Here is a 19,524-nt window from a genome sequence, read left to right as displayed (position 1 = left end):
ATTAGTAACGGAAATATTCTACAAACGCTTCAAATAACAAATATCAATAAAATGCATAAATAAATATTTTGATATGTGCAATTTTACTACAATTATCGTCCGCTTTGGTACATCTATAGGAAAAAAATCGCGGCGTTAGTTATATTCATAGAAATCATGTTGTAAATATTTGAAATACAAAGTGGCGTACGACGTGCCGATTGTTTCAGTTACAGAATAGCGATACTTATCAGAGACTGAATTGTTTCAAAATAATTCGCATTCGCATTCAGTGTACTTACTAAGGTACTATTCCCCCTATTTTTTTTTTTATTTTCATCATCATTCGTACGATCATTATTATAGAAGAAGAAGGTTATGTACAAATGATAATAGTTTAAAAATTTAAGGATCTTCGCAGGTAATAGAAGTTCATTTTACTTTTATTTTGCAGTTTTTCAGAAACGTAAGTTAAAGTCATTTGAAAAAGCAAGGGTTCGAGTTGGTGTTTTATTTACATTGAAATATCAAAGTTGCGGTTAATTAACTAAATACAAGACTGACAAGTAAATGTATTCTCGCTTGTATCTCGAGAAAGGAAGTGGAAATGAAGAAGAGAAGGAAACGATAGTACAATTCACTAGTTACAAAATATCAATATAATCGCCGTTAACTTCGATACATTTTTCTTAACGCGTGACAAGTCTTTTCGTCCTGACAGCAAAGGATTCTACCAGCCTATTTCTGATAAAGTATTTCACCGTTGCCTCGACTTTATCGTTTATCCTGAAACGAATACCTTTCAAGGTCCTCTTCAATTCTGGAAAGAAATGGAAATCCGAAGGTGTCAGACGTGGGCTATAAGACAGTTGCAAAACGACTTTAAATTTCGAACTCGCAAGAGCATCAGGTGTTGTGTGTGCGGTGTGCGGTGTGCGGTGTGCGGCCGAACGTCGTGCTGCAACGATATCGAATTCCAAAACCGTCATATACGTGTTCGCAAATGTTTCATGATCTTGATATCGTGGCACGCACAGCCGGTAAACGGCGATGAATTTCCGCAGGTTTAACGTTTTCCATCTTTAAAAACTCGATCACTGCACGTTTCTTGAATCTCGTTGACGTCGCATCCATTTTCAGTCTCACTTGAAACAATACTGTTGGTGACTGCGTCAAGCAAACTTATCGACACTTGGCATATTTATAAAGGAGGGATGTAGCTATAAAATAAGTGGTCACGCAGAGTTGTAACTCTTTTCTCATTCTCGAGATACAGACGAGAGAGTGTGCATTAGTTATCATGCGACCCTCGTAGGTGTTATCAAGACAAGTGAATTGTTGTCCATACCATGATACGGAACAGTAAAGCCAGCTCGCAAAGAGACCGAGAGAGTAGAATTCAGATATTCACATTCGAGATGAGATCCCGCGGTTCTCGTTAAAAGATATCAGCGACGAAAAGAAAAGAAGCATAGAAGAGTCATGATGGAGCTGTATACACGAAAAACGAACGGCGTTAGATTATTATTAATCGAAACTGTCGAAGAAAATGCGAGAGGAGGTGAGCGAAGCTTTCGATAGCTATTATCAATCGACGCGATAGAAAATCAGCGATAACACGACACGAGCGTACGAGAGGTGTACTTGGGTGTTTGTGACTGGCTAATGCGGTTCAAGATCATCCAGAGTGTCAGTAGTACTCCTTTCGTTCTCGGCAGTTTGTTTCTTCTTTCGTATCCTCGGGCGGATCTCGCGTCGTGCCACAAGGGGGTTGATACAGGGGACGTGTTAGCGGCGTGAGCCGCGCGGAAATCCATTTTCAGCGATCGCTACTACTTTGATCAATGAAACTCGGATTCTGACTGGAAACTCGGATCGAAACGTATCGTTCGTGGGAATCTTATGGTAGGTACGGAGGGGTTAGCGCCGGAACATTCCAGCAGGAAGCATCCGAGAATAGTTGGAGAGAACTGGTAGGATAGATCGCGTCGCGGTTTCCTTTCTATTAGGATTAGGTTGGGGTCAGGTTTCAATCGAAATATAAAAATATCGAATCGTCCAGCATTGATTCGTTTCGATTGACAGCGCAACGACCGGAAGAAGAAGTTAGAGTGCGAAACGAAGACTTACAAGGAAAAGGATGGATTCGAGCAGGAGAGGAATCGTTGGTCGTGATATTCGCGAAACCGTAGTAGCGAACAAGGGCTCATCGTCGTCGAAACGTTCAGAGCGGTTCACCGATCTCGTTTGAAGGGAAAAGCGTAGGACGTCGCACATAGATGGATACCAATTGGATCGTTGCATTGACGATCGCCTGGCTAATTGGCTGGTGTCCGGTGAATGGAAAAGTGAACTGTCGCGAAGTACAACTTGCCCGCGACTGTGAAGCTCTTTGCAAGAAGAATCAAGACGGTGTGAGTTCATGCGAATTGAGAGTAGCGGTTCTTCTGCCGGCGGATCCTAGGTTCGATATCGCGTTGCCGAAAGTCCTTCCGGTTCTCGGTAAGTTTTCCCTTGTCGTACAGAATCGGCGTTGTTTCTTATGCGACAGTAGCTACGGCATAAGAAAATGTTATTGTAATTATTGTAAACGTATCGGAACAATCTAGAGAGCTTGTTGGTTGTCGGTTGCATTCACAGATTTGGCTGTCTACGAAGCCAGATCGCGAGGACTTCTACCCTACTGGTTGAAATTAAAGTTTCTTCCGCAGGATGATCACTGCGACGCGATGTACGCTCAAAGTGGCGCGATCGATAGCTTCTTGAATTGCGTTCATCTGTTTCTCGGGCCTGCCTGCGATTATTGCGTGGGTAAGTAACGCAGCGATCTATCAGCAGTTTCATAAGCCCACGGGGTTTCGTACGTTCAAGGTTGATGTTTAATTTCAGCGTCTGTTGGCAGAGTGGTGAAATTCTTCGGCTCGCCTTTAATTACCACCGGTGGATTCACCTACGATTTTACGGAAAAGAAGACCGAGTGCAAGGACGAGTACTTTATGACAACTAGAATCGGAAACGTGGCCTTCAGGGATCTCGCCAACTTTTTCGTAGCTTTGATGAATCGGTAAATGAAGGAAGAATCAGCGAACGATTTAATCAACGACAGAACATGTTTAAAAACGATCTAGGTTTAACTCGGACTCGACTAATTTGTAACGTTATCGTAGATACGAATGGCACAAGGTGCATCTGGTGTACGCGACCAGCGGACAGAGTCAGCTTACTGGCAAACACACGTGTCAGTTAATGATGAAGTCCATGGTAGAGTTTATCAAGAAACAGCCAAACTTTACGTTCGGTACGTTCGATGTCGAAACTACCGTTCCCGAATATTACGCAGAGGCGTTGCAATCCCACGTGGGGAAGTCGTACAGTGGTAAGTTTTCCAGACATTTTCGATATTCGCTTTCCATCGTTGACGAGTCCCGCCAAAACTAACCGTCGCTTCTAACTATAAGTGCAAATGTACACGTTTTGACGTGCCTGGCGAATTCGCTGGTCGATGTTATAAACGTTTACGCGAATGATCGCTGAACTACCAATGCGAAAACCATTTCTGCCTCGCTCTTCCCGCTGCGAGTAAACAATAAGTCGATTTTAGATGAAATTCTACGAGAAACAGATGCAACGAAAAGAGACGCGTATCGCGCGTTTCCGCGTATACGCGGTAGCCTAGATAAAAACTTAATTTGACGCGCATTTTTTATCTCGGCGCTTCGACTTTGAGCATACTTTTCGTTATCATGATCGCTCATCGGGGGTGTTACATCGATGTTGTCAAAAGGGAACGTCAACAGTCTCTGCATGGCAACGAAGTAATTTTACCGAAAACCGTTGAACCTATGCCAAGATGAATATGTACGCGATCATACCTATATGATACGACAAAACGCTTCAGTCGCGTACCTTAACTTTCGTTTCGACAAGAAACGTTCTTCTTGTCTTCGAGAACGTCTTCTCGAAAGGTCAACTTGTTTCGTCGTGCATTGTTTTCGCGATTGTTCGCAATTGTTAGAATTTCTTCATGTTTGATGGAGGATCGAGGAAGGCAGGAGTGCGATCGCTGATCTAATTGCCCGTATCAATTAACCGAAGTCACTGTTATCGCATTGTTTCCTGCGTGTTATCACAACTCGTTATCACGAAGCTGAAGCGTTTCTATTATTGCTCTGTTACGGTGCGATATGCGATAGACGCGTCGCAAAGTCTATATTTAAATGTTTTCTTAACAAATAATGTAAAAAGTGCACGCGATCGATATCCATCCAAAGTGTTACAAGGTTCCCTCGATCGATTGCTTTTACTCTGATCGATACTGTCTTTTTTTTTCACCATTTACCGGTTCACCAATTAAATCTGCAGAGATATGCGAATTTGCCGTTTCGCGTTTGAACAACGCGGTATGAGTCAGCGGATCCTGTTATGTCCGTCGATAACAAGCGTACCTTTTGTCGATAATTTACGCGTTGTTCTTCGTCCGTCGATAAGACGAGTCGTCATCTTACTTTCATTCTCTTATTTCCATTTTCTTAATATTTGTTAATTTAAATTTGTCGCTAACCTTAAGTAGATCGTTTAACGTATGATCTATCTGTACTATTCTAAGAAGTCGTCACCACAGTCACAGGCGATTCTTCATGGATCAATTGCTTGAAAACAGACCGATTTCATCGATGGACTTGCAAATGGAGATTTTGAGAAAAGAAAGGCTTTGTAACGAATGCGCTACGCGATATACAGTGACAGAGTATGATATAAAAAGAAATCTTTTATGCATATATTCTGTGTGTTATAGGAAACATTTTGCAATTTCGTTAGCGCTGTAACGAGAGCAATCCGAAGATGCATTTAAAAACGTAAAAGTTACAAGACACGGCAAACATACAATTAGTAAAAATTTAATGCACAGCATGAATAATTGTCTTTAACATATCTGTAATTAGCACTAAAGATGGTCTCACTAAATATGGTCCACCTGCATGTCTAGATATTTTCATGATCTCTCTGCCAAGTGTATGGTTGCAATGAATATTTTACAATTTCCATGTGTAACTTTGCAAATTGGTTTTAAATTTTACCAATATAATGACATTACACGATAACACCGATATAACAACAGTCGTGCCTCATTACAGTGCTGATGTTTCAAAATACCTCATACAGCATGCACAGTATATACGTAGAAATTTTCTATGGTCGCTGTACCAAGTTTCAGATCGAGACAAAGAGAAAAAGCCTTTGCAACGACTGTATCATACAATAGTAATACCAATTTTGATTATTAATGTTCGATACTGCGAGCGAGGAGAGCGAGAGCACGCGGAAGTGAAGGGCAGGAGAGGGCGATTGACAGAACGTGGAGGATGTACAAAGTTCAAACGCATGCGTTCCTACCGTTCTCCTACCTATCTTCGCGATCGGCGCAGCAAGGTGCACGTACGAACTTCTATCCTAGTGTTGGAGGGGAAAAGGACGGAAGGAGCGAACAGAGGAAGAGGAAAAGGAAGAGAACGATCGTCCGGCATCGGTGGTGGTCGCGATTCAGAGTAAAGCGGGAGAGCTTTGGAGATTGGCTTGTCAGTTTCATTCGCGCGGTCCAAGCTCGCTCGTTCCGCCCGCGAAGCTTTCCTTTTTTTTCGAAATAACACGCGGTTTTCATTGCGATTCTCTCGAGGCGTTTTAAGAAGATCTCTCTCCCTTTCTCTCTCCCTCTCTCTCTCTCTCTCTCTCCTGAAACTGTTTTAAAAAGAAAGGAAGAAAGAAAAAGAGGGAGAACGGTTCTTTTTTCTTAAGTTCTCGCTTCTAGTCAACGTTTCGCGATTCGTCCAATTCTCCGTAAACTTGAACTTTTTAAATCCCATGAGTTTCGTTACAACTTGTCATTAACGTTGTACAGAGATTGAGCAATGTACAAAAGAAGTGGTACCGTGGATTATACGTACGCTGGTAGTCATTAAGTTACGCAGTGGTTAACGTTATAAAGACGCGGCATACACTCGTCGAATTACCAGAGAAATGAGAATTCCTAGATAGTCTTACCCAGTTTGTCGGTTAAATCCGTAGACTTTTCTACGATTCGAACGATGGAACTCGCGTTGGCATGGTTGAATTTCGAAGACTCGGCTCGGCACTAATGCGCGCGCAATCGCTACGACATACAGAGCAGAGGTTGCATTGTGTGCGAAAGGGAACGCATTTCTGTTCGCGATGACACGTTGATCACCATCGATTCGGTGATCAACGATCTCAATACGCGATCGCGAAATTGGCGCCTGAGAATCATACCGTCGGTGGGGGACGTGGACACCTTTGTATCTCTGAGCGAGAAGCAAAAACAGAAAGGGGGTGAAAATGCACGGTCGATCGGCGCTGCGAAGAGACGGCGCGCGAATTCGCGAACAACGAGATTAAACGGACTTGGGGCGTGTTGCGCGTCGCGTGCAGGGATGACGAAATTGAAAAAGTAGCGATCGAAACGAGATGCAAAGGCGCGGAAGCGTTCCATCGGTGAGGCTGACGCTGTTTTTGACAACGATATGTGCTAGCGCGAGCGCAAATAACACGGTAATCATTCAGTCTGCGAAGTGTATTGAAACGCGACCACGGTTCGAAAAGGAGGTGAGACTGGCAGTGATAGCGCCGGCTGATCCTCGACACGAGCAGAGCATGCCGAGGATACTGCCAGCTGTTCTACTCGCGGTGAAAGCAGTTAGCTCTGCGAAGGGACTTCTACCAGGATGGAACATCACGGTCGATCATCGGGACTCGAAATGCTCCAGCATCCAGGGACCCTTGGCCGCATTCGACTTTTACATCAACCGGACCGCAGGTCGTTCGTCGTTATCTTTCTTTCATTTCCGTAACTTTCTCGAATTTTTCGCCGTACTATTTCACCAACTCGATCTCTCTTTCGGCCCGTTCGAATTCCTGCCGCACTTGCCGAGCAACTCGCTTCGTTCAACGGATCCGATCTTCCTCTCCTTGCTCCTCTCTTCTATTCGATGAATTCTATTCCATCCCGAAATTTGTCTAGTCAAAATAAAGTTTGAATTGGATTTCTCAAAGAAATACCGGTCTTTGCTCCGCTCGACCGATTCGCTTATCGCGGATTCTAAAATTAGAATTGTTTACGCACTCGGCCGTCACCACGTTTTCTCGTACAGTCACCGATCGTTTTATCGTGGAACGCGTTATCGGATGACAACGATCATCCGCTATTCTACAATGACTCGATTCGAGTCGTCCCGGCGGAAATCGACTCGCGCGTCCGCTGCCTCCTCCATTCGAACCATCGTTTGGCGTTAATCGTCGCGCGTCTCGCCGTAGACGCTTAGGGTCGTGGCGAACCGCAGAGTGGAAAGGGACCGAACATCGTGCTCGGTTGACGTCATATTACTATAGCTAATTATCAGCTACATTCGTGCATTTAGCCATCGGCCATCGACCATCGATGCAACAACGACCGAGGTTCATCCTCGGCCACTCAACCGAAAATCTCGCTTTTCTTCCCTTTGTCGAGCCGTGTAATTTGCTAAAGTAAAATTGTCCGCGCAGATTGGATACGTCGTAATTTCACCACTGTCGTGCAATTTCGATCGAAACCTTTGTTGTTCGCGAAAATCAAGGAACTTCTTGTGTATTTTGATTTTAGGATCGCGAATAGTGCAATTAACATCACTTGACATTTAACTATTCCAGTTAGTAGATTGTACTATGTGTGGTCTACATAGGGTGTCCCACGCAACTTGGCCGAGCTATAACGCGAAAATGGTAGGAGGTGGGAAAAGATTTCAGTAGGAAAGGTTAATTCATTTCTAGCGATGCATCACGCGTTCGTGTGTCTTTTCCGAAAGTGGAAACGTTTCAAAGATTTCACGAGAAAGATTTTCTCTCTACGAGAGGGAGAGGATATTACGGCACTCGGGTCGGAAAATGATTAGTTTAAAAGATATTTTGATTTCAATGTTTGAAAATCTATCGTATGGAAAACGAGGAAGAACAAGTGTCTTTTAAACTAATACACCTTTTTTTGTATTTATACTTCCATTTGATACTTGAAACGCTTCCACCTTCGCCGATAAAAACCCGCACCACTCGAAACCGCTTAATTTTTCTTTGTGAATCTTTGCTCGATCTCTTACCAATTTAACGTTACAGCTCGGTGCAGTTGCTCGGTCGATCCAGTGGAACTGTATGATCGAAAAGATAAATGTGTTTGGCTATAAATTCAAAAACTTTGGCTGCCAGTTGATTGTAATATCACACAAGTCGCGCAAGAATTATTGCAAAATAGAATGGATGTTCGCGAATGCGAATATCGAGAGAAGATAGAGGCGTTTCAGAATGTTTTAAAAATATAAATCGACAGGGAAACGCAACAAAATTCCGCAGAAGGAATAAGAAACTTTAACGTAAATAATCGCGCGCCCGCTGAAATACACAGACCGAAACGCCGCTGAAAGTAATACGATAACTCGAATTTTTAAACAGTCGAATAGTCGTTTCAAAAGACAGCGCGTCTTGCTCGTTAAATATCTTCTCAATTCCGTTTAATTACTTCTCTTCTGGTACAGCGATGCCTTCCTCCTCTCTGCCTCTCCATCTGCTACCGCAAATTTAACCGAATCATTGTCATTCTGTGCCTCGAATCGCGATAACTATAGAGGATGAGTCATTTTCTTTTAACGTTAGCTCGTTTAATACGCTGTCGGTCATCGGTGTCTGACAAGATACCTTCCGTTTAGAACTCTATTTCGAAAGCACGTTATCCCACAAGGGACGTTCTCTAAGCCGAGAATTCGGAAAATTATGAAAATTATTTTCTAATTAAACGTTGCTCGAAACATTTGTTTGACGAGATGGCCTGAGAAATTAGTACGAAGGGCAATCGTTAGTACCAACAGTTTGTACGTGCTCGACGTATCTCTTTTCGTAATTTCTGAATTTCTGGCTTGAGAAATTTCCCCTGTCGGCATGATGTACAATCGGAATGGCTTTTTGCTTCAGCAGCTGAGAGTAGACATACGACTGGAACGATAAAAGTGCTTTGGAGTTTGAAGACAGATATACGACCGCAAAGGCTCGATCTAACGCGTTCGTTGCGGCAAAAATATCGAAACAAACTATTTTTACTTGCTTGTGTTTCAAGGTTATATTATATGTAATTAAATATCATAAATGGTTTAAAAAAATTAAAAAGAAAAAAATGATGTCTATGTCGTCAAATTGGCTCGACGCCTAACCGTGTCGAAGTAATACGGAAAATCAATCTAAATCGGTACGGAGGCAAACGCGTTAACGGTTCCTTTTCTTCTACCTAAAAATCAAAACTCGCCGATTACGTTCGTAAGTCAGATTCGCAGGCCACGTTCTCGCGTTCACATTACGACATTTGAATGAGAATTCCGGACAAAGATACAAAAATGAATGCAATGTGCAATTTTCCTGAAACTTGATACATGGCGACTCGTTTGTCTAACCAAACACGGTAACGTTTAAGTAAATAGCGTCGATGCCGGGAACCAATCTTTCCATTCTTTTCAGCGAAGAAACGCGAAACAGAGTTTCTCTGCAATTTTGAAAATTTTCTTGCAATGAGTGTGGTTAGATGTGCAGGCTTCTAACGAGTCGTGATTTCATTAAAGAAAAGAAAAAAAATTAAAGAACATCCAATGTAGCAGTTCGTAGCAGGACAAGATTATGTACCAATATAATACGATATCTTCCAGTACCAAATCAAAATCGCAGGACGATTTGAATCGTTTTGTAAAGATCGAAAAGAAAGAAATTTCTTAATTGGAAACTAAAATTGTACGTATCTTAGCTCAAAATCCCGATATCGAAGGTGTAACAAACACCGTCTGACGAAAATTGACGAACGAGCTTCGCTAATCCTCTATCGATTCTTCGGTGAATTATTACTCGCATTTGTATCCTTTATTTAGTAATCGTTTTTATCATGTTTAGTCCATTCGTGTTTGAACAAGCTTCTAAATTTACACTGTTTCTTTGTATTCGTATCATTCGCCTACAGACTGACGATATCATCGAATAAGAACATCAAAATCGAACAACGATCGTTTTGATTTTTGTCCATTGTATACCGCACTGTGCGGCCGATCGTACGTATCACGCAGCGGTCGTATTAGGCTGTGTTTACGTGACGAGCAACAGTAAAGCAGTCTCGATCGAACACGCGGAAATCATCGGCAGCGACCATTCTTTCCGCTGCGTGTACACGTTTTAGTACACGTATTCGAGTTCACATTCCCGAATATGCGGATTGTGCTTGAATTTCCGTATCGGAGGTAAAACGCGTTTCGTTGGCCGCGTCGTATCGATCGAACGGGACGTTCAGAGAGAAAAACACGGTTTTACCACGTAGCGGTGACCGTGTTATGTCGTACCGCGTCGACGCGTAAATTCGCTCATTATCCGTCACGGTGGATACTTGTTAATACTTAGGGTTGTTCGAGCATCGTACGCACCTCATATTTTTTCTCTTTCATCGCGTACGAACATTTTGCGATACGATGTTACAAACTACGGCGCGCGATGACTTTTTAAAACTTTTCCCATAAACCGAGTTGTCGATATTAAAAATGCGAGTAAAAGTCAGGCGAAACGCGTGTTTATCTTTCTTCAGGGTGCAGCATGAAAGAGATTTGGATAAATTGGCAAGGATAGCAGAGAGGAGAATAGGTATACGAGATGTTTATCTTGTTTTTCGATCTAGCGATTTCTAGAATAGTTGTAAATAAAAGATCGGAGGAGCTGCTTTAGGGAATTTCCAAATTAAATTTACATCAGGCAAATTTATAATTCGAAGCGTATTTACTACCTTTTTATCGAGTCGGAAGTTATACGTTTCAATTTTGTTTAAAAGATTAAATACATTATATGCGCGTATTTTACAATCAAATTACAGTGTTTGCAATTAATTTGTAATTGGATTATTCTCACTCGTTGTTTGAAACAATATCCATGCTCCTTTTCTCAATAGAGGAGGAATCTTCTTCGTTTGACTTAACACTCGAGAAAATTAAACGACCCGAAGATGAAGAGGTTTTCAAACAGTAAAGTAGCTTCCACCAGCTTCGACGATTACGAACACCAATTTTGTTAATGCAGTTTAGTATTTTAAAAATCCACTTTGTCGTGTTATGGTATTCTATTAGAGCAAAATAATAGCAGATATTCCTTTCGTAAACTTTCTGATCGAATTACCATCCGCCGGAGAAAAATAATATTATAATAAAATATTACAACGAAACAATAATTTCGGTTACCGCCGATATTGCATTTACAACGCTTTTATCTTACCGACAAAACGATAATTCCTCTGTAAGTCGCTCGTCTTGAATTTTATAATTTCGTTTTCAGTGTGATTTTTCCATACCGTGAAAGGCTCGATCGCGATCGAACTTACGTTGCATGCAAACCGTTTACCGACCATCATTCCCTCGACTGGCCACGAAATTCACGACCGCTCTGTAGCATTAATTTTCCGCCGTTTACTTACGTAGGTACCGAACCGTCCTCTAACTATCTCTGCGTCTTGCCATTCTGCTCTTCGATCCTTTTATATGCATTCTACGATAACACGCTTTCGCATCTTAGCTCGGATCGCAAACTGGACGAAATCTCTCGTAGAATTACCGTTGATAAGAAATTCCTTCGTATACTGCAAATGGTATTGCAAGGCCATAAGATCGAGGAGATTACCGTTTCACTTGGCTATACAAGGAAAGATAAAGACGGATATAAAAATAAATGTACGTACCTACATGTAGATAGGTATAAATAGAAAGGGAGAGAGGAGGGAAGGAAAGGGAGGAGGAGTAGAAGCAAAAAGGTGGATGACGAAGTAGAATGAAACTTGTTGATGAAATTATATCGCTGGATCAAGCGGTTCACACACGTGACGATGTTTGTAATTCTGAACAACGCGACGTTCAACTTCGATCGCGCCATACGAAATCCCGTCTAATATATAGGATCTTAAAAAAAGCGAGCTATAATTACGAAGCACGAATCTAGATTGATATCAAGACGATCAAGAAATTTCTATTTCGAAATTTATATAGAAATTCATTTCAGACTAGAAATACTCTGGTACTCCCACGACTTCTCTCTATGGGCAAGCAAACGACCACGGTGTTTTCGCTCTTACATTCAATTCCGCTCGTTCGTCAAGTGCAAGTGAAAGAGAAACGAAGGTTGATTTGATTTAAGCGTTATGCGATTATAACACTGCCACGTCTAATATCGAGTTTTCTCTGGTCCTGAGCTGATGCCAGCAGAAACAGATTACCGATGTTTATCTCTGATGAAGCTAACTGCTACGTCTTTCTGTTCGACACGGCTCACGTCCAATACGCTTTCAACGGTGTTAGACGCGGCAGCGTTAAGCGGAACGCTACGGAATGTAACGGAAGGCGCGTGATAGGAGATACGATCGCATGTTTATCTTTTAACACCCCGTAAACGTGGATGAACCGATCAGTCGTAATTTCAATGACGATTAAGAAGAGCCGATGGCGAGAAAGATAGGGTGGGTTTTGAACTCGTGGACGTTTGTGAACACAGATGCCTTCCTTGGTCCTGTTTGCGACTACGCGATCGCACCAGTAGCGCGATACGCGGGCGTATGGCGTATTCCTGTCTTAACGGCGGGTGCTCAGGCCGAGGCATTCCGTCACAAGGGCGAACACTATCCAACGTTGACCAGAATGATGGGTTCCCATCGATTGGTAGGCGAGGCGCTCAAACATATCTTGAAGCTATTCGAATGGAAGATCGTCGGACTTCTTTATCACAATCACGAGATGGCGAGCAGCCGTGGCAATTCCGAGTGTCACTTCACTCTGGGTGCCATTTTCACGGCCCTCAATCAGACACCGGTTCACAAAAACTTCAACCAGGAGTCGAGTACCGTCGAAGATTATCGAAACTTGCTCACCTTCCTCGCAAAGTCTGTCAGGAGTAAGTTGAAACTTATGCCTAAGGCCACTCGTTCAGATTGCTTCGAGTAACGTCGATCTCCTTTATTCGTCTGACCGTCGTTTTTCTTGAAACGTTTTTCCAAATTTCTACTTTTCTGTCGCAGCAAATTTATACGCGTGAGGCAGCAGAACTCGCTCGTTACATTCATACCATTCGAGGATGAATTATTTTGAAATTCGAAAGAAAAATGTCCGAAGATATAGAAACAGAGCGATACGAAGTTAGAGTACGCGGGCTCGTAAGCTACCGTGTAAGTGGCAAAGTGGCGATATGGCAATATGAAGAGAACGCTGCATGGAGGCTCCTTTTGGCCGCGTCTAATCAGTCATTTACCGACCGATCGTTCGTTGATCGTTGTTATACTTACGTATTTATTATACTAAGCTGCATGCGTAAATTGGACGAGGACACGGGGGACCTTAGTGCAGCGTTCTCTTTATATTTCTATACGCATCGCATTATATTTCGATACGCGCACTCTATCTTTGTATCTTGACTTATAAGAACGTGAAAAGTCGAAGAACAAGAGACGAGCACGCGTGTCTCCCTATTCGTTGAGAAGAATACCTATCTTTGATATTGATATTGTAAATAATGGTGTGCGGGATCCTATAGGGCTAAAATTTTGAACGGACCTTATTTCGGTGCGCGAAATACGATGGTTGGAATTGGTAGAGTGTCTCGTCACGTAAATGGCACAGCGAAGACGATGGAAAAGTAAAAAGGTTTTTCTTTGTTTCAGTTGTAGTAATGTGTGCCAATTCGACGACCATCAGAGAAATTCTTTTAGCTGCCGAGCAACTCGGAATGGTCGATTCCGGAGAATACGTGTTCTTCTCCATAGAACTTTCGTCCAGGTAAGCTCGAAGAAACAGAGGAAAGTAGAATAAAATGTAACGGGCGGATAAAAAGGAACATCAACGTTTTTTTATATCTCTACGATACTATTCAAAAGCATCCGGACTTTGGTGTCGGAATCGAGATCGACTGACAGGCTAAGGGTCACGAACGGACCGACCTTACCCTTAACCTTTCACCCCGAGGGTTTGGGCGAAGCTTTGGGTGGAGGTGCGAGCGAGGATTTGTTTCGAATTTTGCAGGGCAATTTCGCTTCTTGATACGTTCGAGACTTCCTTTTAAACAAACTCTGCCAAATAATGAAAAGTCTTTTTGCGTTTATAATAAAAAATAAGGGAAACTAATCGATGGAGGAATAAAAAAAAAATATGGTTTAGAGGATTTTTATTGAAAACTACGTTATGACATACGCGGTATGTCATCGAGTATCCGCGATAATCTTGATATTCGATCACTACGTGACGTAACGTTTATGTCATGCGAATAAAATAGCGTTTTGACTAAAATTTCAAAAAGATAAACACGCAAAAGGCAATAATGTTTGTTTCAACAGAGAAAAAATTATACAACGTGTATATAATAGATATAAACATTATTTATACTTACATAAACCAGAACAAACACGCGCAGGGAATATGACGTTTTTACTGAAACACAAAGATATATTTGAACATATAGCTAAACGAAACAAATTTTTTTCAGTAATATAAATCATTCTCGAAACACTCTACCGAGCATAAACTTGGATTATCTCTGCAGCCACTGCAAAAATAATTAGCACTTTTCCATCTCCCTGTCGCGAAACATTTCCTGCACCTCTTCTTTTTTCCACTGAAAATACCAATGACATATGTGTTGTGGTCCATCATTGCTGCGAGATACTGCATGACATATATGCCACACCATCGGTTTCGAATTATTTATCATTAAACTCGATCTATCGCAGGTAGGAAAATATGTACATATATGTCGGCGATGAAAGAACACCGGGCCCTTTCCTTTGGAATTTTTAGGAAAATCCCCAATACTTTAGTCTAGACTTTTTATTATAGCTGTACTTGTATAATAAAACTTAGAAGTAGTTGTTTATGATTCGATTCGAGTATGTTTGCCCGAGATTTATGACTAGGCTTGGGTTCGAAGTGACTAAACGAAGTCGCTAAACGTAGTCACGGGATGGACGTTTTTACCTAACAGAGGTATGGAGTAGTTGTATAGCTCTCCTTCAAAATATAGTTGACCCGAGGGGTACAGAGAGGTACAGAGAAAAGTACATGAGTGAGTTCCACTTGGACTGTGGACCGGTAAGTTCAGTTCCACTTGTACTGTGGACAAGTAAGTGCAGTTCCACTTGTACTGTGGACAAGTAAGGGCAGTTCCACTTGGACTGTGGACAAGTAAGTGCAGTTCCACTTGGACTGTGGACAAGTAAGTTCAGTTCTACTTGGCCTTCGGAGAAGTAAGCGCATTTGCCATGCTGTTGACCGTGGATTCGTTATTGAACCTAAGATTATTGTCATTAGCATCTCGAGTATCTAATCGCCACGGCTAATTGTCAAATTCTGTTCGTTAAACGCCCCTAATCCCAACGATAACTCGACATATATATATTTATTTTCCAAAGTTTCACCCAAATCGAAGCCAGAGCGTTCGCGATCTTTCTTCGAAACGATGTCTCGGGAACGAAGAACGACTTAAATAACAGTGAATAAATCGGAAAAAGCGAAAGAAGAAACACCGTTGAGCATTGTTCGATCGTTTCAGCGACAACAACTCGAGGGAACCATGGAGGGTAGAAACCGACACGGAAGAAAGGAACGAGAAGGCCCGGAAGGCTTATCAGTCGCTACTAACAGTCACCGCCCGAACTCCTGATAACGCCGAATATTTAAACTTTTCGAGGGAAGTAAAAAGTCTCGCGCAAACCAAGTACAACTTCACATTTGGAAATAATTCGGTCTCGACGTTCGTAACAGCATTCTACGATGCAGTGCTCCTTTACGCCCTTGCACTTAAGGAGAGTTTGCCGGAATATCCAGACGGAGTGAATTTGGATGGCGGTAATCTTACCCGAAGAATGTGGGGTAGAAGCTTCAGAGGTGCGGCCGCGATTTTCTCTTACATTATCTTTCCGCTTCGCACGCTTCCATCTTATACGGTTTTCTCGACTCACCAAGGACTAAAATGTTAATGCGTTCATACAACATTTTATTTGTAATTTCTTTCTTCTTGATTTATGTTATTGAATTTTATGGATGAATTTTCTTTCAACGCTTAACGTTATTTTCGTTATTAATCCCTTATCAAATATTGTAAAATTATGGCGTGTTTATTTTGATATTATAGAAACTGCGTTCTCTATAACAGAGCGAACCTTCGTACAAGATGGTTTTCTTACGTTCGTTTGTAAATTATGCTACTATAGTTGACCCGAAAAACAGTTTTCTTTCTTACGATTCAACGACAATTTGTTGTTACTTGACCTTTATTGGCTTAATTGTTACGTATCAACGATCATCGAGTCACACGATGGACGCGGATCGCTCGGTTACAGGTATAACCGGAGATGTGAATATCGACGAGAACGGCGATCGAATAGCGGACTATTCTCTTCTCAACATGAACCCGGAAACGTCCAAGTTCGAGGTAAAATATTTGACCGTGTAAGACGCGCGCGCCTATTCGAAAACGAGGTCACCGAGAATATCGTGTGTGTCGTAGATCGTGGCTAATTACTACGGAGCCAACAAGACGTTGCAATACATAGCCGGGAAGAGGATTCACTGGTCAGGTGGCCGATCGGAACCACCACCGGATACACCTACTTGCGGCTTCGATGGCTCCCTGTGTCCCGACAACTGTAAGTCATTTGCATCTCGGTTCATAACTTCGCGTTACTATATTAAAGAGATACATCGCTTTGATTTTGCTAAAGTTTCAGATGCATAGAATATTCTACCAGCTTATTAAAATTCAAATTTCTTATGAAGTTACAGGGATCCATTATTCAAATCTATTAAAGCAGAATATTATCTCAAATCTTGTCTCGTTTTCTTCTTGCGACTATATTTTCCGACCCGACCAATTTCGCCAGAAAACGACGATAAAACTTTACAAATTTCGAGGAGACATTCTACACAATCTATTCTACGATTTAATCCTGGAGATCTTTTCATCTTAGTAACTTGAGTTTTTGGAAACCTTTAAGATCGATGACGCTTTTGGTAAAAGATCTCTCCTCTCCGATCTGCTGCCGTTTCTGTAATCACCGAAATTTTTCAAAAATTCTATGCTATGATTAGAATCTATCATATAAATCTGCGAATCAAGAGGGATTTCTTTGTCTTAAGTTCTCCAATCCTCGCCAGGAGTGGCTAGCTACCGATGTTTATCATTTTGTAACGTACTTCCCCCGGCTTATTTCTTTTTTTTCCTTCGAATCGGAGAGCAAATTCAAAAGTGACATTAGTATCGTTAAAAAGATCCAAACTTCTCATTTTGTAATTTCTCATAAAAGAAAGTCGGAAATTTATTTTTGCACGACTCAGGATGGATATATCTCTTTAAGTAAAATTTCCTCTAAGCGTCAGACGCGCGTGTACGAACAACGCTTTCGTGTAAACATCGAGATCTTTATTATAATACGAAACGTATATGTGCATGTGTACTTTACATCTCAAGGCGTTTCGAACGAAATAATATTGTCCGAGCTTTTAATATTATTCATGAACATTCTGACGTTAATGGGAAAATTTACCTCTACGCGGTTCTCCTGCTTCGTATTTTCGATTGCTTTTCTTCTTTCTCCGTAGCTCTACCAGGACACGCTATTCTCTCGATGGTGTTGAGCTCTATCGTCGTCGTTCTCGCCGTTGCTTCGGCCTTCATTTACAGGTAAGCGCGCCATGATTAATCGATCGCTTTTCTATCTCCGATCACGAAACAGCACTCGCCCTCGTTCTCCTACCCTAGTAATCCTATTAATTTCGAGATCCCTAGAGAAATCGCGAATTAGCAAGCGGCTTAGAACGCTCTTAAACTCTCACATACTAAACAGGGTGTTAAATGGATCAACTCGCGAGCTGAAAAGCCAACGAGTTTCCGTACAGCTCTCTCCAAATCGACTACCCGAATCGTTGCTCAGCAACTACGTAGTGGAAAACGTATCTCTCTATTTCTTTCCTCTTGCAGGCATTTTAAGCTCGAAGCGGAAATAGCCTCCATGACGTGGAAGGTGCAGTGGCACGACATTATCTTCGTACCGAATGCAAAAACGCGAGGATCCATGTATTCGTTGATTGCGAACAAGATGCGCGGTAGTCAACTGGTGAATATGAAATATTCTATTTTTGCATTATATTTGTATTCTTATCTACCGTTGTTCATAAGTATTTAGACATTTATTCCAAAATATATATGGGAGGTACTCGTAGAATCGACTAGACGTTAAAATGATTAAAAAGAAAGTATAAAAATTTTGTTTGCATACTTTTTATGTTATAAACAGTTTTATTTTATACTGAAAATGTATTGTACATGTATTTATCGGTCAGCTGACATCTTATTCATACTTTGTAGTATTTTATATATATTTTTATATGTTTTATACTTTATATATATTCATGTATAAGCTTCTCGCTTTAATGCAACAATCAACATCGTTATCTATATGCCTTGATATTAATGGTTTATTCCGAAAGCGGTGTAAATACATCTTCCTTTGTTTTGAAATATTGAAGTGTTTGCGTCTCCAACGATTGAACAATTCTGACGAGATCTTCTCAGTTTGTCCGCGTTTCTATCCGTTCAAGTAGGTATAAATCTATCGAACAAATAGTTTCTTTGGAGATTTTGGTGTGAGGGTTCGGTAATGTTGGACTCACATCATCACTTTCGAAATTATTGAATCGTACGATTCGTTAAATTTCGATTATTTAGAATTTATGTTTCATGTTTTAATTCGCTTTTGTTTATAAATGTCTATACGATAAGTTTCTACTTCGATACAACCCGATATAAATGTAATTAATTTAATAGTAATTTAAACATAATTACATTTAATTACGACAGTCGAATTCAATAATAACGATGGTTCAATAAATGGAATAACAATTTACTAGTATATCGCTGAATCGCATTTAAACAACTAGTTCACATCCATATCTGCGATCATACGTTGGATACAGAAGTTAGGATTACATTCGCTACACCATTTGTTTTTGATTATTATTACTACCTCTACTGTTTAGTCTCTGAACAGGCTACAGTTTACAGGAAATGGATTTACGCCACTTTCAAAATAAATGATTATGTAATTCCGGATATTAACGAAATTTCGATTGATCAAAGCATACGAATATTTTAAGATTTAAATAATAAATTGTTCGTAAGTAAAAAGTTCACGTTAAAGCACGCGTGAATTTTTCATTCTGTTTTCATTCTGTTTTCATACTGTTTTCAAAATAAACGGTCCATTTATTTCAATTCGCGGATCTTTTAGAGCTTACACGATTTGAACACGACTTTCATCGGAAATTGAAGATCTGGAAAAAAAATATTTTATGCTTCTTTCCGCCCGTAATACGGAAGGGATGCGGCACTCTGACGAGAAAATTCTTTTTATTTTTACACTATCTTGGGTGGCAAATAGGATTTTCCTTCGTGTCACAGATATTTGAGAAA

General features: G+C 41.1%; 1 protein-coding gene across 7 annotated transcripts in view; it reads left to right on the top strand.

Moving 5' to 3' along the window:
* LOC117230795 (atrial natriuretic peptide receptor 1-like) overlaps positions 1–19,524 on the top strand; it is a 37,603-nt gene that overhangs the window by 2,845 nt on the left and 15,234 nt on the right. Inside the window, exons 1-12 of one of the 7 annotated variants that reach the window (XM_033488578.1) lie at positions 1,523–1,540; positions 2,065–2,481; positions 2,620–2,790; positions 2,869–3,043; positions 3,147–3,355; positions 12,568–12,963; positions 13,727–13,841; positions 15,607–15,941; positions 16,397–16,488; positions 16,564–16,702; positions 17,655–17,736; positions 18,034–18,169. In XM_033488578.1, the coding sequence (XP_033344469.1) occupies positions 2,259–2,481; positions 2,620–2,790; positions 2,869–3,043; positions 3,147–3,355; positions 12,568–12,963; positions 13,727–13,841; positions 15,607–15,941; positions 16,397–16,488; positions 16,564–16,702; positions 17,655–17,736; positions 18,034–18,169 (2,073 nt within the window). In that variant the 5' untranslated portion in view covers positions 1,523–1,540; positions 2,065–2,258. Of the gene's footprint in view, positions 1–1,522; positions 1,541–1,684; positions 1,885–2,064; positions 2,482–2,619; positions 2,791–2,868; positions 3,044–3,146; positions 3,356–6,275; positions 6,809–12,567; positions 12,964–13,726; positions 13,842–15,606; positions 15,942–16,396; positions 16,489–16,563; positions 16,703–17,654; positions 17,737–18,033; positions 18,170–19,524 lie in introns of those variants that run through there. The other 6 variants (XM_033488576.1, XM_033488577.1, XM_033488579.1 and 3 more) reach the window with 6 other exon arrangements.

Source organism: Bombus vosnesenskii, unplaced genomic scaffold, assembly GCF_011952255.1.
Source record: "Bombus vosnesenskii isolate JDL3184/JDL3185 unplaced genomic scaffold, Bvos_JDL3184-5_v1.1 scf7180000013267, whole genome shotgun sequence".
NCBI classification, from domain to species: Eukaryota; Metazoa; Arthropoda; class Insecta; order Hymenoptera; family Apidae; genus Bombus; species Bombus vosnesenskii.
The sequence above is the reverse complement of the archived record's forward strand: the minus strand, read 5'-3'. Positions and strand labels throughout refer to the sequence as shown.